The sequence below is a fragment of the Centropristis striata genome, chromosome 2 (assembly GCF_030273125.1).
Source record: "Centropristis striata isolate RG_2023a ecotype Rhode Island chromosome 2, C.striata_1.0, whole genome shotgun sequence".
NCBI lineage: Eukaryota > Metazoa > Chordata > Actinopteri > Perciformes > Serranidae > Centropristis > Centropristis striata.
In genome coordinates, this window is record NC_081518.1 from 23042724 (window position 1) to 23066020 (window position 23297).

General features: G+C 39.2%; 1 protein-coding gene across 1 annotated transcript in view; it reads left to right on the forward strand.

Annotated features, from left to right (window-relative positions):
- LOC131982739 (C-myc promoter-binding protein-like) overlaps positions 1-23297 on the forward strand; it is a 109081-nt gene that overhangs the window by 72302 nt on the left and 13482 nt on the right. The window contains 8 exon segments of the mRNA XM_059347320.1: positions 1373-1579; positions 3032-3160; positions 11897-12038; positions 16491-16607; positions 19708-19827; positions 20096-20242; positions 21556-22369; positions 22371-22758. Of these exon segments, the coding sequence (XP_059203303.1) occupies positions 1373-1579; positions 3032-3160; positions 11897-12038; positions 16491-16607; positions 19708-19827; positions 20096-20242; positions 21556-22369; positions 22371-22758 (2064 nt within the window).

Below are 23297 nucleotides of genomic sequence, written 5' to 3' on the forward strand. Positions count from 1 at the left end.
GATATGATTAAAGAAATAAAGTCAATATTAAAGAGATGGTTCAGATTCTGTTTGTAGTGGGGTTGTACTTCTCCAAGGTCAGTGTGTAACCGACAGTAGATGGTGGTTGTTTTTTTTACCACCAACACTTCAAAAACTCCAAACTATCCCTTTCATGTGCAGAGAAATATCATTAGTTACTGCAAGAATATTCTAAATTAGTGTTGCACTGTCATAAATTACATTAAATGACCTCTAAAGACAGTAATTAAATGCAGTTTCTCAAAAAAGTGAGGATAAAAGACCCTCAGAAAACCTCATGGTATACTGTGCATGTGTTTAAACATAGGCTTTTTTTTCATTTATCTTAACAAGCTGTAAAAATCAGGTTTTAGTTAGTAACATATCACAGAGTTAAATTTCAAATGATAGTTATTTTCATTAGTTTAAAAATTACTCTCTATATCCCTGTCAAAATGATTAATATTTAAATAAAATAGTCCATATTTATTGTTTTGATTGTGTTTTTTAATTTGATTTAATTTTTTTTTTATTAAGGATATTTTAATATTTGTGCAAATATTATGTAATTAAAAGTTGATTGCTCTTTGAAAGTTTGCATTTGCATTATAATCCTATTATATTATCATTATAAGAGTGGTAAAAATCTGAATTATCCCTATTATTATAAAAGTTTTACCCGTTAGGCTGCACCTAAAAGTTTTTGGATGTAAACTTGTCAGGAAAACTACAATATTGACTTATATCTGATATCTGATGTCTGGACATGATAATAATAATAATTGTGCCTGATCTCGATATCTCCCGTTTAGTTTCCTGCAGGTTTGTTTATTTAATAATGTCAGAAACACTTTATCTGACATGATGTTTGGAAGCACCTAAACATGTTTTCAAACTGAAATAAAACATAATTTCTACTCTGTTGTTTTATTCATTGTGGAGATTTTAGTATTTTTTTTCTCATTTATGTGTGAAATTTTAGAATGAAAAGTTAATTGGTCTTTGAAAGGGTGTGCTTGCATTATAATCCTATTATATTATCATTATATCAGAGGCATAAATTGGTTTTAAAATTGCAATAAAATCGCTTACCGTGATAATTTTGGGGACAATATCTATTACATAAAAAAAAAATGAGAGCAAAGAAAATGAGCCAATTTTGCCAAGATTGAGCCTGCAGAAAAGACCGCTTCAAGCAAGAAATACATTAAGGAAATGGAAGTTTTATTTCTTTTGTAATTGTGGTAAGAAAATGGATTTTACTCACTGGGGTCAAGAGCAGAAAATATCACTTTATCACACACTTTATCTCTCACTGGAAACCCCACAGGTCCAGGACTTGTTCTTTAAATTGTTTCTTTTCCATCCACAGGAGATCAAATCAGCCCAGAAGATCGCCAAGAAGTACTCGTCCATCCCGCAGCTGTGGTCCAAGTGCCTGCTGCGTCACTGCTACGGCCTGTGGTTCATCTGTCTGCCAGCGTACGTCAAGGTTTGCCACTCCAAAGTCCGAGCGCTGCGAACCGCCTACGACGTCCTCCGGAAGATGCAGGCAAAGAAGCTGCAGCCTCCTGATGAGGTATAGTAGCAATCCCATGCATTTTTGCTTATGCTTCACTTTTTCTCCCCAGATTGAGCAAACCTGCACTGACTTCCAGTGTGTTTTAGGATTGATTCTTTAAATCTTTCAATGGTTCTTAATGATTCAGGACCGGTCTGCCGTACTAATTCTTTATTGTTTTACAGTCCTTCACGGTCTCTTAGGCCCTGCAAAATTTATTTTAATCAAAATATCACACAAAAAAGAAAACTTGCAGCTCAGACTTTTTTTTTTAAATCTACACAAAAGCTGTGAAAGTTTTCATCCTCACTAAGTTCTCTCTTTAAAAAAGTGTTATATATTTTTGTGAGTGCTGAAGACTTCAATTCCCACTTGTATGAATTCAAACTAACCCTCCAAAACACCAAAGTCCCACGATTACACAAAAAAAACCCAACAGTTGAGGCAGCAGCAGATCAGCAACTCCCGTGGTTTAGATAACAACTTCAGTTCCCCAGTAGGGAAGTATCCTACTATCCTTTTCAGGTGCAGAGAAATATCATTACTGTAAGAATATTCTAATTTAGTGTTAAAATGTGGTAAATTACATTAAATGTGTGCAATGTTTGCATCATTTTAGATCAGACAGTTGTTTATGCGTCACTTTCTTCTCACACCGAGGTTTTTTCACCCCAGAATGAACAAATCTGCACTGACTTCCAGTGAGTTTTAGGATTGATTTTAAGTTTTACTCTTAAAGGCTCAAAATGATTCAGAACCGGCCTGCCATACTAATTCTGTACTGTTTTACAGTCCTTCCCAGTTTCTTAGACCCTGCAACATTTATTTCAATCAAAATATCACACAAAATAGAAAATCGGCAGCTCAGCCTTTTTTAACTCTGCACAAAAACTGTGAAAGTTTCCCTACTCAAGGCTGTAAGAGAGAAAATCAATGTTGAAAACTTCTTCATTCAGCATCGCCTTTAACTGTCACTCTTACTCGGTTTTGTTCTTTTTGTTACAATGCTGACTCCAAAAAGTTGAGTCTATGATTCAGTCTGAGTTTGAAAATGAAATATATTTTCTTTGCACAGTTTTTAACTGATATTATGTCACAAAGGATGATCAAATTATAAAAATTCTGTTTTATTTATGTATTTATTTACAACACTTTTGGGTTCAGTTGGAGTTGTCCTCTGTTCTATGTTTCACATACTCTCTTGTTCAATAGTATACCTGTTGATGCTGACTGCATCTGTTTGTTTTTCATTTGATTTATTGGTTTTATCCCACAATATTTGCACTTGTTTCACTTTGCCTGTTTTTATTTATTCTCTTGTTTCTCCACTTTATTATAAAACTCCTTGAGTTTCAACCCCTGTAAGAAAGGTTCTATATAGATACATTTTATTTTTATTATACATGTATTTGTCTTAAAGGATTGTTGTCTTTCTACCTGAACAACCACACATTTCCATATCATGTACAGGTTTGCTACCGGGTGCTGATGCAGCTGTGTGGACAGTACGGTCAGCCTGTCCTGGCCGTCAGGGTTCTCTTTGAGATGAAGAAGGCCGGAGTCCATCCCAACGCCATCACCTACGGCTACTACAACAAGGTACAGTATAAACTTCTTTATACATAACTTTATTCTGACCATGTCATTACAGTTGAGTGCTCATATACAGTATAACATCCCTCTGAGTTTTACCTTCACATGTATCACTCCAATTTATCTTACGTTAACTTGGACTGTTACAAACTTTTATCTTCAAACATGATTTTATTTCCACAAATAACATTTTACTTAAGTTATGAATGCATGTCAGAGGAGGGCAAAGGGGAGAAAATAAGCCTTTTTTAGTATAAACCGACTACAATACGCCGTCTCGTCAGCCGGCTTAGACTGGCTGCTCTAATCCTGAAAAAATATATGTTCAGTCCGATAAAAAATGAATTGCTAGAGTAGCAATCAGCTGTTAAGGCATCAGAATGGCACGTGATGCCACCAAAGCATCTGCAAACAGTCTTATTTCACGGGTTGCAGAATATATGAAAACATACAGATTAACATACATGGTTCAAAACAGCTGACCTGCAGTAATATGTAGACCAACCTTACTTAAAGTAGTAAGAAAACACACAGTAAAAAGTTCATGTAGGCAACAGCTGAGTCTGATGATGATGAAATTATATTTAAAAAAATATACAGTCATGGAAAAATATATTAGACCATTGTTTTCTTCAATTTCTAGTTTACTTTAATTCCTGGTGCAACTAAAGGTACATTTGTTTGGACAAATATAATAACAGCAAAAATAGCTCACAACATATTAATTTAAGAGCTGATATCTAGAGATTTTCCATGGTTTTCTTGAAAATAACCAAAATCTTTATCAAGAAAACCATGGGAAATGTCTAGATATCAGCTCTTAAATTAAACTCTTATGAGATATTTTTGTTGTTATCATTACCGGTATATTAAAAAACAAGGGTAGTCTAATAATTTTTTCCATGACTGTAAATCATAAGCTGTTGTTGCTTATTACTGTTGACTAATAAATGGTGCTTGTAGAATTGTTCTATAAAAGCAATAAAATACTGAAGGTTGTGCTATTGAATTAAGTCTGTGTGATATTGCTTTAGTTAACCATAATGAAGCCAGAATTTGTCGTTTGGTAACGTGGTGTGATGTAAAGGCTCCTTATGTACAAAGAAAGTGGACTTGGATTTAAAGTGTATAACTCAGCCGTAGCCACACAGTGCAGTGTCTCACAGTGGAGTTAATATAAAAATATCAGCTCGGGCACTCCCCTGTGCTGCACCGTCACCTGGGTGTGGTGATCCTGCTGTGGGTGTGTTCAGTATATTCTGCTGATTCTGCTGCGAGTCTGACTAATCTGTGAACACGCCCACAACGGCCAAATGTCAAACAAATCTCTGGAGTTGTCCGTCCGCCAGGATACTCTCTTTTCCATCAGCGCTGATGGATGCAGACACAGACTTAGTCCAGGCAATAAAACACAATAAACGTCAGGAGGTTTGGCCACCGAACAAATCATATTATAGTGACAGGCGGCTGCCATGTGAGAAAATATCATGAACTCACTGTCGAGTACAGCTGAACGTACTGTGTGTCCCTGCAGGTGTCACATCAGATATGATTAAAGAGATACAGTCAATATTTAAGAGATAGTTAAGATTCTTTTTGAAGTGGGGTTGTTTGAGGTACTTATCCAGGGTCAGTTTGTTACCGTCAGCAGATGGTGGTTGTAATTTAGCCACCCAAAACAATAAATATAAGTGTATGCTATATTCAGACTATTTTAACTAGTTTACCTTCCTGTCAGACTCTCCTTGTTAAGTTTATGAGTGGGGTACTGACATATCTGTGTTCTCTTTAGAGTCACCAGACTTTGTTTGTTTCTGTTGTTGTGTGATTTTGGTCCAACTAAATCCAAACTAAAATAAAGCAAATGGCGTGCCAAAACTCAGATGTACAGTCATGGAAAAATGTATTAGACCACCCTTGTTTTCTTCAGTTTCTTGTTCATATCAATGCCTGGTACATTTGTTTGGACAAATATAATGATAACAACAAAAAAGGCTGATAAGAGTTTAATTTAAGAGCTGATATCTAGCTATTTTCCATGGTTTTCTTGACCATTACTTTGGTTATTGTCAAATTACCCTTATCGATTGTGATGTTGTGTTGTCTATTGGCACTTTGTTCCTTTAGCTTGAAAAGTGCTGTATACAGATGCATCTTAATAAATTACAATATCATAAAAGTTTATTTCTGTCAGTAATTAAATTCAAAAAGTGGAAATAACACATTATATAGATCCAGTACACACAGAATGAAACATTTCATGTCTTAATTTGTTTAATTTATTCTAATATAATGATTGACTAATGATGACTATAATGAGACTTATAAAGTCAGTGTCTTAAAAAAATGTAAAATTACGATAGACCAATTAAAAAAAATTATGTTTAATATGGAAATGTTGGCCTCTGAAAAGTATGTCCATCGATATGACTCAATACTTGGTTGGGGCTGTTTGACTTGAACAACTGGAAAAGGACTTTTCCATCATATTCTAATTTATTGAGATGCACCTGTGAATCAATTATTATGATTATCACTATTAATGCTGGTATAGTTCTTAAAAATATTTTGTATTATATATTTCTCTGTGAGTGCTGAAAACTTAATTTACCACTTGTATGAATCCAAACTAACCCTTTAAAACACCAAAGTCACACAATTGTGACTTTGGTGACAACAAACTGACAATCAAGGCAGCAGCAGACCAGCAACTGCTGTGTTCCACCTGTTTGGTGGCTTTGAAGAAAGCATAGATGATAACTTCAGTTCCCAGTTTTGTAGGAAAGAGATGTCTGATGGCAAGGTAAAGTGGTGAAAATGACCTAAATATAGCTTACACTTTGCTTAAATACATGTACATGTACATATTTAGCTTCTGTCGGTACTTCTACCTGCTTTATTGCAAACTAGCGGTGTGTTGACGGACATTTACTGTAGGTAACACACTGACTGTGGATAAGTACCTCATACAACTACCACCACATCAAAAACCCTTGAGGTGCAGAGAAACATCATTAGTTATTGCAAGAATATTCTAAATTAGTGTTGCAGTGTCATAAAATACATTAAATGTCCTCTAAACGCAGTAATTAAATGCTGTTTCTCAAAAAGTGAAGATAAAACCACTCACAAAACCTCATGATATACTGTTACAGACCGGACTGATTGCAGCCGAGATGTTTGTTTATTCATGATTAACAATAACCGCATGAATAATTGCCTCCAAGTTATGACACGGCTGTGCTGGGTTGCTTCATTCCTCTCCAGTCGCTCCTTCTTCACCGTAGCGTCTTTGCAGACGCCTGGCTCGCAGATAAAAAGAAACACTGGTGACATTTGCAGGTCTCCGCTCCGTGGTTGAGCGGCGTCGTGTGCGATCGTCCCTGGGTGTCAGGATGAATCGAGGCTCTGTTATCACATCCCTGTTTTATCATCGCAACCTGTCCCTGATCTGGCAACCCGGGGAGCAAAAAAGTAAATTGTCTGATGTGGGGGCAGGCTGTCAGGAGACAAGGTCGCAGTAAAGGTTACTTAACGCCTCAGAGGATCTTATTTTATCTCATAAACAGGAGGCTTGAGGCCCGATTCCTCCACTGACAAACTGTATCCACTGCAGCTGAAGGTGCAGATGTTGTTTTTTTTACCCTAGATATTTGAAGTCCAAAGATGGAAAGAGAGGATATATTCATTGAATCCAGATGGGCTTCAGTTGCACTCAAAATGGGACTCCATATTTTTGATGTTAGCTTTAACACAGGAAAAATGAAAAAAATGTTTGGCTAAACCTGTACACACCACTTATAATTCCTGCAAATTTACCTTAAAACGCCTGTAAAAGACATACCAAAAGTAAATTGAAAGCTGTTCTTGAATAGTTTAGAGTGATATGTGATTTTAGTCACATTTGAAAGATAACAAGACTCAGAATAACTTAGTGCTTCTGGTATTGAGTGATGGAGGTTGGAACAGAAAAATAGTCGAACATATCAGTTCAGATTGTTGTTTGTTTTCAGTAGAAACAGCTAAATTAGAAATGATCAGTAGCTCAAGAAAACTAAATGTTTGACTAAACTTAAGAACTTCTCACGTGTACACACCCCGTAGCATTCCTGAAAATTTACCTTAAAATGCCTGTAAAAGTCATACTTTAAGTAAATATAAAATGGTTCTTGAATTGTTTGAAGTTATTCTGATGTTACCTTTCAAATGTGACCAAAAACACATATTTACTCCAAAGTGCTAGCGGTGTTGATTGATGGAAGTTGGAACTGAAAAATAAGGCAAACAACATAAACCTTGGATTTCCCTGCTCTGCTAATCCTCAAAAATATACACATTGTCAATATTCAGTTGGTTTCTAGAGCAGGAAACAATGGTGCAATGTAACGTTATTGTCTGATCAGCTGTTAAATCACAGAATCTTACATGATGCCACCAAAGTCAACAGACTCTTATTTCACTGGTTGCAGAATAAATGAAAACATACAAATAAATGTCAAAACAACAATCAAAACAGCTGACCTGCGGAAATGTGTAGACTAAGATTACTTCAAGTAGTAAGAAAATACTAGCGTGCAGTAAAATGTGTATGTAGGCAACTGCTGAGTCTGATGATGCAGGTTTCAGTTTCTAAAATAAAACTAGATTATCAGTAGCTCCAGAAAACTAAATGTAAAGATTCTGAAACCTAAAATAATCTTCATGCTTCATGCCAAAGTCATCACTATTTGCTGTAGCGATCTGCAGCTGTTTTGTCATCTGAACTCAGAACTCTGGTCCAGTGAAGCAGATCGGAACTACATCTTGAGTTTTGCTTAAATACATGTAGACCACAACTGGAGATTGTCCGTGTCAGACATGTTCTCATTTACTGGAAATACTCTGTGTGGAGCGTGCAGCCGCTTCGTAATTTGGTCATAAACAACCGAATCTCTTGCCCGTTCTTTAATCTTTTTTTCTGACAGATTCGTTGTCAGCCCTTTCTGACAGAAGGTCCAGAATTTCATCATCTCTGCAGTGAGACATTTCCACCCTTGGATGTTTGTACTCTTCCAGTTTCAGGCCAGTTCTATAATAGAAATGTCATCAACACACCCACTCACTCGCTGTGAATTCTCCGGACGCTGAGCTGCTCTATTCATACACAAACGTCTGGTTCAGCTGATTTGGACATATGCTTTCTCACTCAAGGTCCTCGGGGTTATTTGTCTCTGCAGGTTAAATATACCTGTTCCCTGCAGAACACTGGAGGAACAATTTGATGATGGCACGATTCAGTGCAACTTGATTTCCACCACAGGGCTCCAAGTCTTCAGTACCTTTTATAAATATCAATTATAATGAAGAAAAATATATTTTTGTCGTTTAAAAGGAAATAAAAAAACTTCTGCAACAAATGGTATCAAACCAGAGACTGCAACAACTTATGAGACAAAACAGAACATGGGAATGAACTTCATTGTACTTCAGCCATTCTCCTAAACCTCTATACACATTTATTGCAATTAATTCCTCACAGACTGACAGATTTTCGACCAGAACAACTTGCCACACAGTGCCGAGCTGCATCTCAAATTAATCTTCAGGTTTCCAGCTTTCGGATGTTGTTCACCACTTCTATGTGGCATCTACTGTTGACCTGCTATCTCCCCCTAAAAACCCACTGCCCCCACACATAGTCGTCTCAAAAGGGGGCTTAAGGTTAAGGGGTCAGGAAGCTGGAGCCTTCTGGAATCTGATTTACCCCTTAACATTTTGCTGTTTTTTTATTGAGTAATTTTAGGATTGAGATAGCAGGTCCAGATTGTTTTTAGTTTTCAGTTTATATAGTTTTGCTGGACAAACGTAAGGTCTATTGGCTAACAAATGGCAACAACTTTTAACACAGGTTTCTAAAACAAAATTAGATGATCAGTAGCTCCAGAAAACTAAATGTAAAGATTCTGAAACCTAAAATTGTCTTCATGCCTAATGCCAAAGTCACCACTGTTTGCTGTAGCGATCTGCAGCCGTTTTCTCATCTGAACTCAGAACTCTGGTCCAGTGAAGCAGGTCTGAACATCATCTGTAGTTTTCCTTAAATACATGTAGACCACAACTGGAGATTGTCCGTGTCAGACATGTTCTCATTTACTGGAAATACTCTGTGTGGAGCGTGCAGGCAGCAGCACACGACGGGAAAAGGCATGCAGCCGGTTCGTAATTTGGTCAACAATAAATGCCAAATAGAAGTGGTGTACATCATCTGAGCTCATCAGGTGGAGACCTGAGGATGAGAGTTGCTATAGTCATAAGTCTGTCCTAAAAATTGCAATTCAGTAAACATATTAAGATGTATACTGGTTTAATGTTAGTCTATTTCCAGCTCATTTATGTCCTATAAGTTGTTGCACAAACTTTTGGGTTGATGCCATTTGTACATTTGTGGTTAAATTAGGCATTTTTAAAAAATTCATAAATGGATAAAAATGTTCAAATCCCCTCCAGAGTATTACAGTAATACACTTTGATGAAAAATACAAATAAATCGTCATATCCTCGCTAAAATTGCCCAACTTTGGCGTGTTATTTCATCCCCTTCCGAACAGTGGAAATCAAGGCATGGTTGGTACTAATGGATTTCTGATATGTTCGATTCTAGCCAGGGGGTTATTTTAATAGTCGACAACTTATTTGCAGCTCTTGAATCAGTGTATTTCGTGTTGACTTTCATATGAGAAAACGGTCCTCTGCACTCCCAGTCCTCTCTCAAACACTCACTGTGACTGTGGTGCTTCAGTTGTCTCAGTACTGCTGGGTAACATCTGCAGGAGGGCAGCCTCATTTCACCTGGCCCGAATCCTCCGAGTCTTCACACAGGAGCAGCCGGCGTAATAAACCCAGTCATGCTCAGTGGCATACCAATCGTGTTTCTTCTCAGGAGGCTTCTGAAGTGTATTTCAGGAGCAGACAGAGACTCTTCGAACGTGACTTGGCCACCAACAGCTGCGGTGCCTTTCCCTTTTTTCTGACGTTCAGAGTGACAGTGCAGCTCACACCGCGGCAGCTAATGCCTTTGATGAAAAATTCATTCAAGATGATGCTTTATATGGAGCAGGGAACGGGTGAGTTTTAGTTCAGAATGCAGAGCTGAAAGTTGGAGCTGCACTTCACACAATATTCTCACAGTCAAGACTCTTCATGTTCTGTGATTTATTTAGTAGATGAATATAAGAAGATTTCATGGTGGAAGAAAAACAGAAAAACAAAACATCTATATACGGTAGTTAAAAATTTGATTTAAAAATGAAATGACCTGCATCTTTTGTGAGTTTCTCCTAATAAAGGATATTTAATAATTTAGAAACTCTTCTAAACCAACCCAAACCCTTTAATCATAACTCTGAACACACACAAGACTAAGATGAAGTATTTCATAATATATCTATTTTTATTTTATAAACAAAATGTCAGAAATAAAGTGAAAATAGTGAATTATTAAGCCTGTAACCTAGCTTAAAATATAACTCTTTATACATAAATATTTGACATTATCAACATGAAGGAAAAACAGGCAGAAAATATTGAATCCATTTTTGAATGTTTTATTGTGCTGGTTTATTCAACAGTATTATTTAAGTTATAGAACTGCTTTCATTTGTTCTTTCTTATGCTTCTATCTGCATCTGTCCCATACAAATTCCTTTCATTATTTCTGTATCTGTCACCGTTGGTTTTGTTAGTTTTCACTGGTATTTTGTTTATTAAAAAGAATATGCTGTTTTCAGCCTCTAAAAAATGTGGAAATCCTCTGCTTTTCTCTGTTCTATTTAATCACCGAATATCTTTGGGTTTTGGACTGGCAAAAGAAGACATTTAAAGACATCACCTTGGACTTTGAGAAGCTGGGGTGGACTTTTTTTTTAAACTATTTTGTGACATTTTATAGACCAAATGATTCATTAATTGATTAATTGAGAAAATAGTCTGCAGATAATTTGATAATGAAAATAAACTCTCCTGGTTCAAATCCTACCTCTCGGACAGATTTCACTACATCTCCATCAATAACTGCAAATCCCATATCATCTCAGTCACACATGGTGTCCCCCAAGGCTCGGTGCTTGGTCCCCTCCTATTCATCCTGTACATGCTACCCCTCGGTCACATCATACGCCACCACGGACTACAATTTCATGGCTATGCCGACGATACCCAACTCTACCTCTCCACGAAAACCATCACTTCTGTCATTCTGCTCACCATCACAAACTGCCTCACTGACATAAAAACCTGGATGAACAGATACTTCCTCATACTCAATCTGCAACAAATCAGAAATCATAATCATTGGCCCCAAATCCCAACTCCCCTCTTCCCAGGACTTCTCACTGTACATCGATGGACACTGCTCTCCCTCTGTCCGAAACCTCTGCATCACCCGTGATCCAACTCTGTCCTTCCAATCACACATCAAGAACATCACCAAAACATCCTTCTTCCACTTCTGAAATATTGCATGCCTTCATCCTGCCCTCTCTTCTTCTGCTGTAGAAACACTAATTCATGCTTTCATAACCTCCAGACTGGACTATTGTAACAGCATTCTCTACGGCCTCCCCACTACCAACTTTCAAAAACTACAATATGTCCAAAACTCAGCTGTCCGATTGCTCACCCACTCCCGAAACTTTTCCTTCAGTCACCTTCTCTTAACCTCCTCCTCTTCTCTTTCTCTCTCTCTCTCCTCCTCGTGGCGTACAGGCGGTGTTGGAGAGCACATGGCCGTCCAGCACCAGAGGAGGATACTTCCTGTGGATGAAGCTGAGAAACGTCGTTCTGGGTGTGGCGCAGTTCAAGCGGGCGCTGCGGAGACACGCTCCCCTCACACAGAGTCCTCTGTCAGGTAACAGCCATCAAAAACCTGCAATCTGCATGTTTGAAAACAAAAAGGAACGTTTTTTTGTTGTCTGTGTTTTTTTTCTGACTAAACTGTTTAAACGATGCTGCAAAACTGACAGCATTTTTCATAAGATTTAACTTTGGCTCAGACATTCAGTAATTAACTAAAAAAACAGTGCATTCAAATCCAGAGCAACAACATTTACACCTGGATCAGAATCAGTTCATCATGCAATAAAGGGACTGTACGTATAATTTACTCAATGAAAAAAATGTCAAGCTGGACTTGATCTTACTACTACACATGAACAAAGGTTTAAGCAGTAGTTATAATTACGAGTTAGTTAACATTAATAACTGCTGAACATATCAGTCCAGATAGTTGTTTTATTCTGAGATTATTTCGTTTTTTCTGGAAAACATTATGGAGTGCAGGTATTAAAGCTTGTATATGACAATAGTTTTAAGTTATTGTACTCATAGTTTAGTGCCAAAACAAACAAATGAGCTTTTATCCAAGAAGATGAGAAATAAAAAAATATTGCCTGCATGATTTAAAGAAATCACTTAGAGAAGTAACATTCAGTATACATTAAATAGATGATGATTAGGGACTTGCAGAACAAATTTAAGGATAGTGGGATTATAAACTCCTATAAACAAGATCAGAACTGAAATAAAATTTAAAATGCATCACAATCATGTATCTCAAATTGGAATCAACCCACTCAGTTTCCAAAATTAAAATATGTCAGAGGTAAAACTATAAAACACAACATGTGTGGTTTAACTCCCTGCATGCCAGTGAACACCTGCACGCCCAGTTGCATGCTAATCCCAGTCCCTGCTAATCCCCGCTGTTTTTTAAAGATACTCCCTGTTACCAGTTGTGAGAATTTGTGTTCGAGAGAGACGAAGATTCCTGTGAAACACACTCAACAACACACACCACTCAGTCCCTGTTGCGTTCAGATCTGGTATTCACATGATGTCCTGGTTGATCTGATCACGGTGCTCAAGATGTATTAAAGACAAATTTTGATATTGTTCAGACCACATTCAGAGCCACATTTGGCCGAATTCCTTTTTTTAGCAGTGTAGAAATAAATGTGTCCCGATCCACATTAACCTTCTGGAGATCAAATCACATGACTTCTTTTTTTAATACTTTATTGCAGCAGTTAAAAGAAATTTGCATTTGTTTTACATATCATGTTCTTTATACTTGTAGCATTCCTGCAAGTTTATATATTTTTATAGTGAGTAACTTACAATTGCAAAGTTAAAGTAAACAATAAGGTACATAAGTAGATAAATTAATAAGCAGCGTGTTTTCCTGCTGTCAGCCTCCATCTAAAGTTCTGGCTTTAAACTCCATGCCAGTTTTTGTTTGATGATGATCGGTCAAGTAAAACTGGAGATAAGGTCAAATATATTAGAACTAGATGCTCTCCTCATTTAACCTCTTATATGTTATATTTGGAACCAACATTTAAAATTCTTCATTGAGCAGGATTGTGTTTTGAAAGTTAAAAAAAAATATATATACAGGGTTTTTTTGTGTTCAAAATGTTGATCCAGTAATTCAAAGTGAAAAAAATAACTATTAGGTCATATTCAGTCATGGAAAAATTATTAGATCATTGTTTTCTTCAATTTCTTGTTCATTTTAATGCCTGGTACAACTAAAGGTACATTTGTTTGGACAAATGTAATGATAACAACAAAATAGCTGATAAGAGTTTAATTTAAGAGCTGATATCAAGACATTTTCCATGGTTTTCTTGATAATAACCAAAACCATTTTCAAGAAAACCATGAAAAATATCAGATTTTAAGTTAAACTCTTATGAGCTGTTTTTGTTATTATATTTGTCCAAACAAATGTACCTTGTTGTATCAGGCATTAAAATGAACAAGAAGGAATAAAGTGGTCTAATATTTTTTTCCATGACTGTATGGTGAGGTTGTGCTGAAAATAATGATAGCAAACATGGCACGGTGAACATTTTTTAAATGGTACATACAGGCAGAATGAAAAAGATCCAAAACTGACAAAATATCTTCAACTTGGGCTACTGCTGCTGTATTTCTCATGTCATGAAAACCACTGAGAGTCAACCACGTGCACACATCATAAAGTCTGCTGTGCTAATAGTTAATAAAATGTTCCCAAAATCATGCTTATGTAGGATTTTATGACAGACATTCCTGTAAGTGCAGCAGGGAATTGAGATTTGATCACAGTTGGTCACTCAAGATGCATGTGGAGACACATTTTTATTCCAGGTGTGAATACTTAACTTCGTCCACTTGTCATCGGATCACCCAGGACTCATGAGAATAATAATCTAGCTCTTAGTGACACATGCCTCCCTCTCACTCCACTCCGTCCCACACTTCACAGTGACACAAAAGGTTAAAACAACTGGCCAATGCTTTTATTTATATGTCCCTTTTAAATTAATATAGTTATATTATAGAGAAAATAGAGGCAATATATCTGCAACAGTTGTCTGAGCTATTGTGTTGAGTGTTTATTTTACTTGCTGTGCTCTGAATAAAAGGCTCTTTAGTTTATGCTGGGAGATAATTGGAACTGTGTGTAACAATTGAGTCGGTCTTTGTTTTCCCTTTAATTACAACCAATTTAAATCTAAATGTTTCTAAGTATTTACAGATGCACACCAGTTACTTTCTAGTTAAATGTTGGGAAAACAACAGGAGCCGTAAATAAAAGTGTTGCAACCGCTGATTTTTACTGAAGCCCCGAGAGGGAAAACAATCGGTGATCCTTTTTTAAAGTTTTCTCTCCTGTGTTTGTGTCTAAAGAACAGTTGGAAAAAAAAGGTTTTGCCAGGTCAAAATTTCAATGCAGGAAAACTCCCAGAAGTAAACAAAGTATGAAAAAAGAGCGACGATCTGTTTTTTCTGATTTGACAATGCAGCGACGACTTCTACCATCAGATCGTTTGCATTTGTCGCTTTAACAGTGTGTTGATGCAGCTGGAGGTCCAAATCAAGAGGAGGAGGCGTGCATTAATCCTCTATAAGCCCTGTTTCCAAAATCCACCAGGTGTGCCGGTCGTCTTCAACACAGCCGGTTTAGTCCTGATGTAAATAAAGATGGCAAGATGCTCTTTTGTAACTGAAGTAATGTTGAAAGTTAGTTTTTATAGTCCTATTTGAAAATGAATATTCTAAACACTTAAAAAAATTATAAATGGGATGCTCTTGTATAGCCCGTTTTTAGTCTTAGCGACCACTCAGTGTTTTAACACTACAGACAGCTCATTCACCCATTTACACAGATTCACCCTTCATCATGTACAGGTGCATCATAATACATTAGAATACCACCTCCTCAGTCTGGTTGTTTGGTGTGATGACTGTTTTCACACCTGCACAAAGAGCCACACCAAGAGGGAAAACGAACCAGGGTTCGATTCAACACAATAAAATAAGGCAGGTGTGAAAACGCCTTGAAGCTCACCGTGAAGGAAACATGAATGCTTCTAGTCTTATTTAAAACACAACAGTGGTGCATATCAGCCCCTTGTGGCCAAAATGCGTATTACAATAACAAACACAGAAAAACGATCCTGGCAAAACCTTTTTGTTCACAGGTTTCACTCAAAATGAAATAAAAAATCAATAGAATTAGGAAAAACATTTTTTTTTGTTCTTAACTCATAAAAACAAGGGACAAAACTTGGAAAATGGATCACCAGATTATTTTCCTACATGCCTCAGGGCTTCTGTAGTTTTACAGGTGCATCTCAATAAATTAGAATATCATAGAAAAGTTTATTTATGTCAGTAATTCAGTTCAAAAAGTAGAAATAACACATTATATAGATCCATTACACACAGAATGAAACTTTTCATGTCTTAATTTAATTTAGTTTCTTCTAATTATAATGATTATGGCTTACATTTAATGAAGACCTTAAATTCAGTGTCTCAAAAAATGTGAATATCACAAAAGACCAATTTTAAAAAGTATGTTTCATATGGAAATGTTTCCACTGAAAAGTATGTCCATCTGTATGACTCAATACTTGGTTGGAGCTATTTGACCTAAACTAATGGAAATGGACTTTTCCATCATATTCTAATGTATTGAGATGCACCTGTACTCTGAATGTATTCAATATGAAAAGGTTCTCACATCTCGCCGTAATGGATGAAGTATTTTAAAGCTTCTCAACAGTCCTCTCTCATCTTATTCTTACTGTTAATGCTGGTTCAGCTGGATTTATATCAAATTACAGAAGCAAGACACCTTCAAAACACGGTTTCTTTGTGACATCAAAAACATCATAGACATATTGTGAAAGCTCTTGTCATAACTAAAAAAGAAAATCTACATCCCAAACAATAAACAAACAGAGGATCAGTTGTGGAGCAGATGTGGCGCCCGGCCTCCTTTTAACGCCTTCTTGTCTTTGGGCAGATGGTAGCGACCTGGACACTGTGAGTCACGGCAGCCTGGATAGCTCTGCCGACACTAACCTGGCCGACGCCAGTGACTCCGCCAAAGTAGACCCCACTGACGATAGATCTAGCACAGGTACACTCACCACGGCTGCTCTCATTCAGTCTTCCACAGGCAGCCGTCTTGTTCTACATCTTCTCTCTCAATGACATTTTTTTTGTTGTTTATCCTCCTTTTCCTTCATTTGTCCCACTCACTCACCGACCGGCCTCTTCCTCGTTCTTTTCCCCCTCTTCCTCTTCCTTCCTTCCCTCTGCTGCCTGTTTTTTTCTTCACCTTCCTCTCGTCCCCGTTGTCCATCCACCATGTCTCTCCCTGGTTTTGCGGCTGTGGTTTCTGCTGTGCTCTGTCCCTAACCCTGCCCTTCACTCTGGCCCTGCCTGTGTTGCTCCTTGCATGCAGTCGGCCGTGGGGGCGGCGGCGTGGGCGCCAGGGCCCCGGTGGCCCACTCGCACTGGGGGGGCTCTGAGCTCAGAGAAGCCACCCTCCACCCAGGTAAACCTCTCTGTCAGTCTGCATGTCTCTCTCTCTCTCTCTCTCTCTCTCTCTCTCTCTCTCTCTCTCTCTCTCTCTCTCTCTCTCTCTCTCTCTCTCTCTCTCTCTCTCTCTCTCTCTCTCTCTCTCTCATCTCATCATCGTTTTTTATTTTCCAGCCCTTTTCATCTACTCTGTCTTCGTGATCTCGCCTCTGTCCTCCTCTGTGTCATCTCTGCTGCTCCTCTCTCGCTCATCTCTCACAGTGATTTATCGTTGTCAACTACGGGCGAGCAATCACCCAGAGGCACATTCAGGTTTTTTTTGATTACGGAAATAATTTTAATCACAGAGACGGCACCTCGGCGGGAGACGCCGCCGTGCGTGCAGAGAGAGGGGATCAGCGCCCAGAGGGAGGGAAGGACGGCGTTGTGCAGATCATTGATTATTACAGTCCTGAAATGAGTTTGTCTCCGTACTGTATTACAGCCCATCGTGCAGCCTCATAGTTTATTTAGAGACAAGGCTTCGTGGGAAAGATGAAAGAGGAGAACGAATCATCAGACAGCTGGTTGCCTGGAGACTCTAGGAAGTTTTTTAAGACCGATGGAAGCGTCGGCCCGGAGTGACGGCAGCGTTTCTTTTCCCGCCTCTTACGTCAAGTCTTAGCAGTTAAATTCATTAGCAGCTGTGAAACTGCAGCTAGTTTCCTTACAGTAACTGTAGATCTCAGCACGCCCGGAGGAGGAATCTTTTTTTCCTGCTGTTTCTCCTCTGAAAACAGCGACGTGCCTCCCAGAGTCGAGCAGATGAAAGGCATGAAACACCTCGCTAGCTTTTTTTTTTTTTTAAACAAAAGACTTTGCCCACAAACCTGAACAGATGGTTCAGTAATAGGAGAGGTGTCATGCACTGTACAGGCTTGTTAAAGCTGGGGTAGACAGTTTTCTATACACAAAAAAATCCAGAAGTTGAAAATACAGCCCTCATTATTAATTTAATCATCTCAACCATGATTCCCAAGGTCGTTGTATTGCAGCAATTCTATGAGAATTTCTGACTTCTTTGCAAACTTGTGTCCTGTGAAGATGACAGACTGTGATTTGAGGCTCTAGCTCGCTACATACACATGATCATGAGTTAGCTGCAGCCGTGAGTGTTGGCTTCAGTTAGCAGAATGCTAAACTATTAGCAACATCCTCTGAAATGCCTCGCTGATATAAACATGTGTTTTGTTGCGTTTATTGTAGGGCTCTTCTGTCCCGATGTAGCTATTGATAAAATATACAGTACTGTGCAAGCAGGTGTGAAGAATTGATGCTGGTTTGAAGGCAAATGGTGGTCACATCAAATATTGATTTGATTTAGATTTTTCTTCTGTTCACTCACTTTGCATTTTGTTAACTGATAAAAATAAACTATTAACATTTCTATTTTTGAAAGCATTATTATTTTATAGAATATTTTCACTCCTGCCTAAAACTTTTGCACAGTGCTGTATATCCCAAAAAATTGTGTTGAATTTAATACTTGACAAATGAAAAGTACTGAGTATTTTCTTGTTTAATTACAAACTTCAGTGCAAAATCAACTCATCACTTCCAAGTGAAGCTAAGTTTTACACCCACATTATTTTAACTGCATGCACACAAACACAGAGTAATCAGATTAAGACTAAATGTCTTTAAGCACCAGGGACTACGAATAAGAATCTGAATTGGGAAATACTCTCCAGCTAATATTTCATATCCAAACCATTTATACCAGCAGTGTTGTGTATTTGCAACAGCTGCAATGTTTATTCAGTAAAAGGTTTTAATATATTTGCACTGACAGAGGTCAAATGTACATCGCTTTGGATAAAAGCATCTGCTAAATGACATTGTAGAATTGTAGAAAGACCAACTACTACTACCTTTTTTTAAAAAAATCAAAAAACAAGACTTACGTTGCTTTTTCGGCACATAATTGCCTTCTGTATGAAAGTACTGGTGGCAAAAATAGCTGTTTGAACGTGAACTTGCAAATTTATGGCACAACAAAAAAAAAGTGTGAAGGAAAAACAAAATCATTGCCTTCAAATGACATTTCCTTAAAATATTTCACATCAGTCTTGGTATGTGCTTGTTATTATCATCATGATACGACTCCACTAAAAGAGGATAATTTATTTAGTAATAGTCGCTCAGCCTGCATATCGTCAATCTTTTTTTTTTTCCGCAGAAGTCTGTCTTCCTGTTTTAGGATGTTTTGGTTTGGGTTTGTGTAGGTAGTTGCTGCCAATGCCACAATAGCAACTTTCTGCAGGATTTCCCACCACTAAGTCAGACTATCACCATTTGAAGGGACATGCTCGCTCAAATGCATTTGTAGAACGGCCACTAGGAACGCCCTCTCTCTGAAATGAGCTGTGATTGGCCAAAGTTTCCCATCACAAGCTTGATTTTCTAATGTCTGAAAACAAAGCCAAGAGGAGGTGCATGAAGTCGAGTTTTCTCTATAGAAAAACTGCCTACTCCAGCTTTACAGTGCAGCTATTTCAAGAGAAGAGTTGCCGTACTTGAATCGTTCCTCTGCACAGATTTTCCATACGTTGTGTTGCATATGTCTGTGATTTCTGTGGTTTATTATCAGACACTTCTGCGCCTGTGGTGTCCCTCTGATCTAATTCCATCTGTGTGTTTCTCTGTTCTCTCTCAAGGGGATCAGTCAGATCTGGGTTATAACTCGCTGTCCAAAGAGGAGGTTCGGCGAGGAGACCCCGGCGCTCCGGACGCCGCCCCTGACAAAGACGAAAAGAAGGAGAGCGACTGCAGCTCCTGTCAGTAGTCTGTCTGATCTGATCACACTTGATATTTCTGTCTACTGTACCTTCTGAAAAAAAATGATAAGCTGGCAGCCGCACGGGATTTCCCCTTCCTCTGCCTTGATCTTTTTCCTCCAGAGATGATTCATTCTTTTTGGTTCCTCAACATCAAAGTATTTCAGTTCTGTGTGTTTCGTCCTTCAATGGATTTCTTTTTAAAGACCAGCCGTGTTTCAAGCTGTGCGCATAGTAATAAAGAAAGACTGAATTTCTGTGTTTGCAGTATCTGAGACAGAGAGTGCCAAGGGGAGTAAAGACTGCCTCCCTCAGCTGGACATGGAGCTTCACTCCTCCTTCAAACCTCGCGGCATTGTGCGCAGCAGCTATCACGACGACTCAACGTGTAAACCCAAGAGCTCCGTCAGTGCAGGTGAAGGACTAAACTTAAATGTATTTAATATGTCTGCAAAGTGGCTCAAGAGGCAGATAACTGGAGGGTTTTATTTTAGTGATATCCTGCTGCGTTTACATGGACATAACTTGTTTATGAGGCTCCTGGTTCTGATCAAATGAGCACAGATATATTGTGTTATTATTCCCCATACACACCAAGATGATAAATACTATTAATCTAGTGATTACTTTGCACCAGCACTCCAATCTGCAAATGGAAAGAGAGCGACAAGAAATATTAAACTCTACACTGTATATTTGCTACCACTTAACAACTTGAGTGCTAATTTCTTCTCTGCTCCGATCACAACACCTGTCGGCTCTTTCTCTCTTTCTCTGACTCAACCATACACACACTATGTAATGAGCTACAGTGATAACTTGCTGATACTGTAGGTCTCTGTTATGGCAGTGAGTTTTAATTATTCCACTACCCACAGAAGAAGACAAAGGAATGAGTCAGAGCTGCAGCATCTTAAAAACACTTGGGAATGTGTTATCCTAGCTCTATAAGAGTTTTAAGCTCAACATTTGGTTGTTTCTTATTCAAATGTTCCTTGGCCGTACTAATGTTTGGACATAGACTTGTGCCTGGTATTTTTAATTTCATGTCCACCCAAGTAGGCCTGTCACGATAATTACTATATCGATTTATCGTTTGATTTATTAAGCTTTTTTCTGGACTCAATATATTGACTTTTTGTGCTTTTTTGTGTTGTGTTTAAAGTAATGCTGCAAATGTTTGACAGGCAGTACGAATTGTCAAAAAAAAACTATATTTCCCAAGCAGCCATTCCAGCTGTTTATATGTTATTTTGATAATAAAATAATATAATACATACTTTTTATCTCAGTGCAATGTTTTGTTAAGAGAGCCTGAAAGTCTATTTTATTTGTTTTGGTTGTAGTTTATTTATTTGTTTTATTTATCTAGAATATTTTAATATTTCTTTTCCACATTTCAATTCCAATGTTTAATATTTTCGAGATTTAAAAATTAATTGTTGCGGAAAAGGATGTACTTATTATGGTTTCATATCGTTATAAAAGTAAAACAACATCGATACAACAATACTATCGTTTATCGTGATAGTTTCTGGGAAAATATATCGTCCTAAAAATGTGTTATGGTGACAGGCCTGTACCCAAGCCTTGAAGAGCTCCAACATTCAGTCACCTAACACTGTGTGCAGAATAAGAGCAGGACTTTTACTTCTGGAGTCCAGAATGACTGCTCCAGCTTTGTAACTCTCTCATGTCTCTTCTCCTCCCTCCCTCCCTCTCTCTCAGGTCACGTTGCAGGTCTCCTCTTCACCTCCTCCCTGGACGAGATCGGCGAGGTCCACACCAACAGTCTGCTGCGGAGACATAAGAGCGCTCTGGAGGACGTGGTGGGCAGCGCCAGCAGCGGCTCGGCTCTCGACTGGCAAGGCGTCAGAGGACGACGGCTGAGCGGCGACACGGTGGGCAGCAGCGGCAGCGGCACCACCGTCCTCGGCCTCGGCATGAGCCAGGGAGAAACCGACCCGGAGAAGATCGCCGGACACCTGGGCGCAGATGTCAAAATCCTCTCTGCTGCTAACTTCAGTAAGAGTAAGAGGCCTCGATCGCTGGCGCTGGGCGGATTGGAGGGCGCCGCCAGAGGTCGTGATCACAGAGAGGAGGACGAGGACGAAGAGGAGACAGAAGGACAGGACTCTAGTGATGAGGAGAGAAGTAACACAGAGGCCATTTTTGATTTGGAAGACCTGGATTTGGACAAGCCCTCCACAGGGGCTGGAACCAGCTCCCACAAATCCAACAAGTCTCACAAGAAGCCTGTCGCTCGCAGCATCAGCTACGGCGGCATCGGCGCCGTTACGTCCAGAGGAGCCGTGAAGCGCACAGACATCCAGACGGGCTACGACCCGCTCTCCCTGCTGGCTGCAGAGTCGCAGTCCGAGCAGCAGAACGACGACCAGTACCCGGAGGGGGACGAGGCCAGCACGCCGAGCGCCCGCAGGGACCTCGCCAGAGAGATCGAGCTGTACATGAACCACATGGGCAGCCCGCTGAGCAGCCGGACCCCCAGTCTGGACCTGCAGGACCCGGCCAGTCCGCTCCTCCTCCACCCCGCCTCGCTCGCCGCCCCCCCGCAGAGCCAGCCTGCCCTACAGCTCCCCCCTCAGGACTACAGGAGTACCGCGCTCCCGCACCTACCACCCGCCCTCGCCCTCCCAGCCCATCGCACGCCAGCGCCTGTTATCGTCTCCTTCCTGTCGCAGCTCCAGCACCACGCCCAGCGCCAGCCCTCGGCCCAGCCCCTACAGGGAGCGGGCGGACAGGATGAGCCTGGCCTCGCCGTCGCCCTCCTCCTCCTCCTTTGCTCTGGACACGCTGCTCACACCAACGCTGGATGTGTTCAAGACCAGCGTAGTCTCTGCGGGGAAGGGCGTGGCAGAGAAGGCCAGCCGCTGGTACTCCCGTCTCGCCACGTACACCACGCCTACAAAGGTAGAGTCCTGTTGTCATTAGTCATTATTCTGTGTGGTCATCCAACATGTGCAGGCTTTTACTCTCTGCAGATTAATTTGATCTCATGCAGAAAATCAGTGGAAATCAATGGCTTCCTTGGATTTGAAATTATATCTAAAGCTCCCTTTTCTCAGCCTCTTTTGGCCCATGACCCTGTTTTTAGGCTTCAGCATCCATAAGACCACTTATATTAAATCTACTGTTTTTAAGAACACAGAAAGCTCCAAAAAGGTTTTTAGAAATAGTGACGCAATTGTAAACCTAATCTGATTTTTCAAACTTTTTGAAAATGCAAATATCTGACATATTTTAATCTATAAATGTTGGTTCATGCAGTGCAAATATATTATAAAGTATGTGTAGTAAATTGGCTAAAACCTGCAAAAACACTGGGTTGAACTTTAGCCCTGGATCTGTAGTCAAACACTGCCATCTTGTGTCTGAAGGTACAAACTGTTCTGTGATATCAGCAGTCCTTTCAGGCTTTTTGTTCTGTGCTGGTTTTCTTTCTAAAGTTT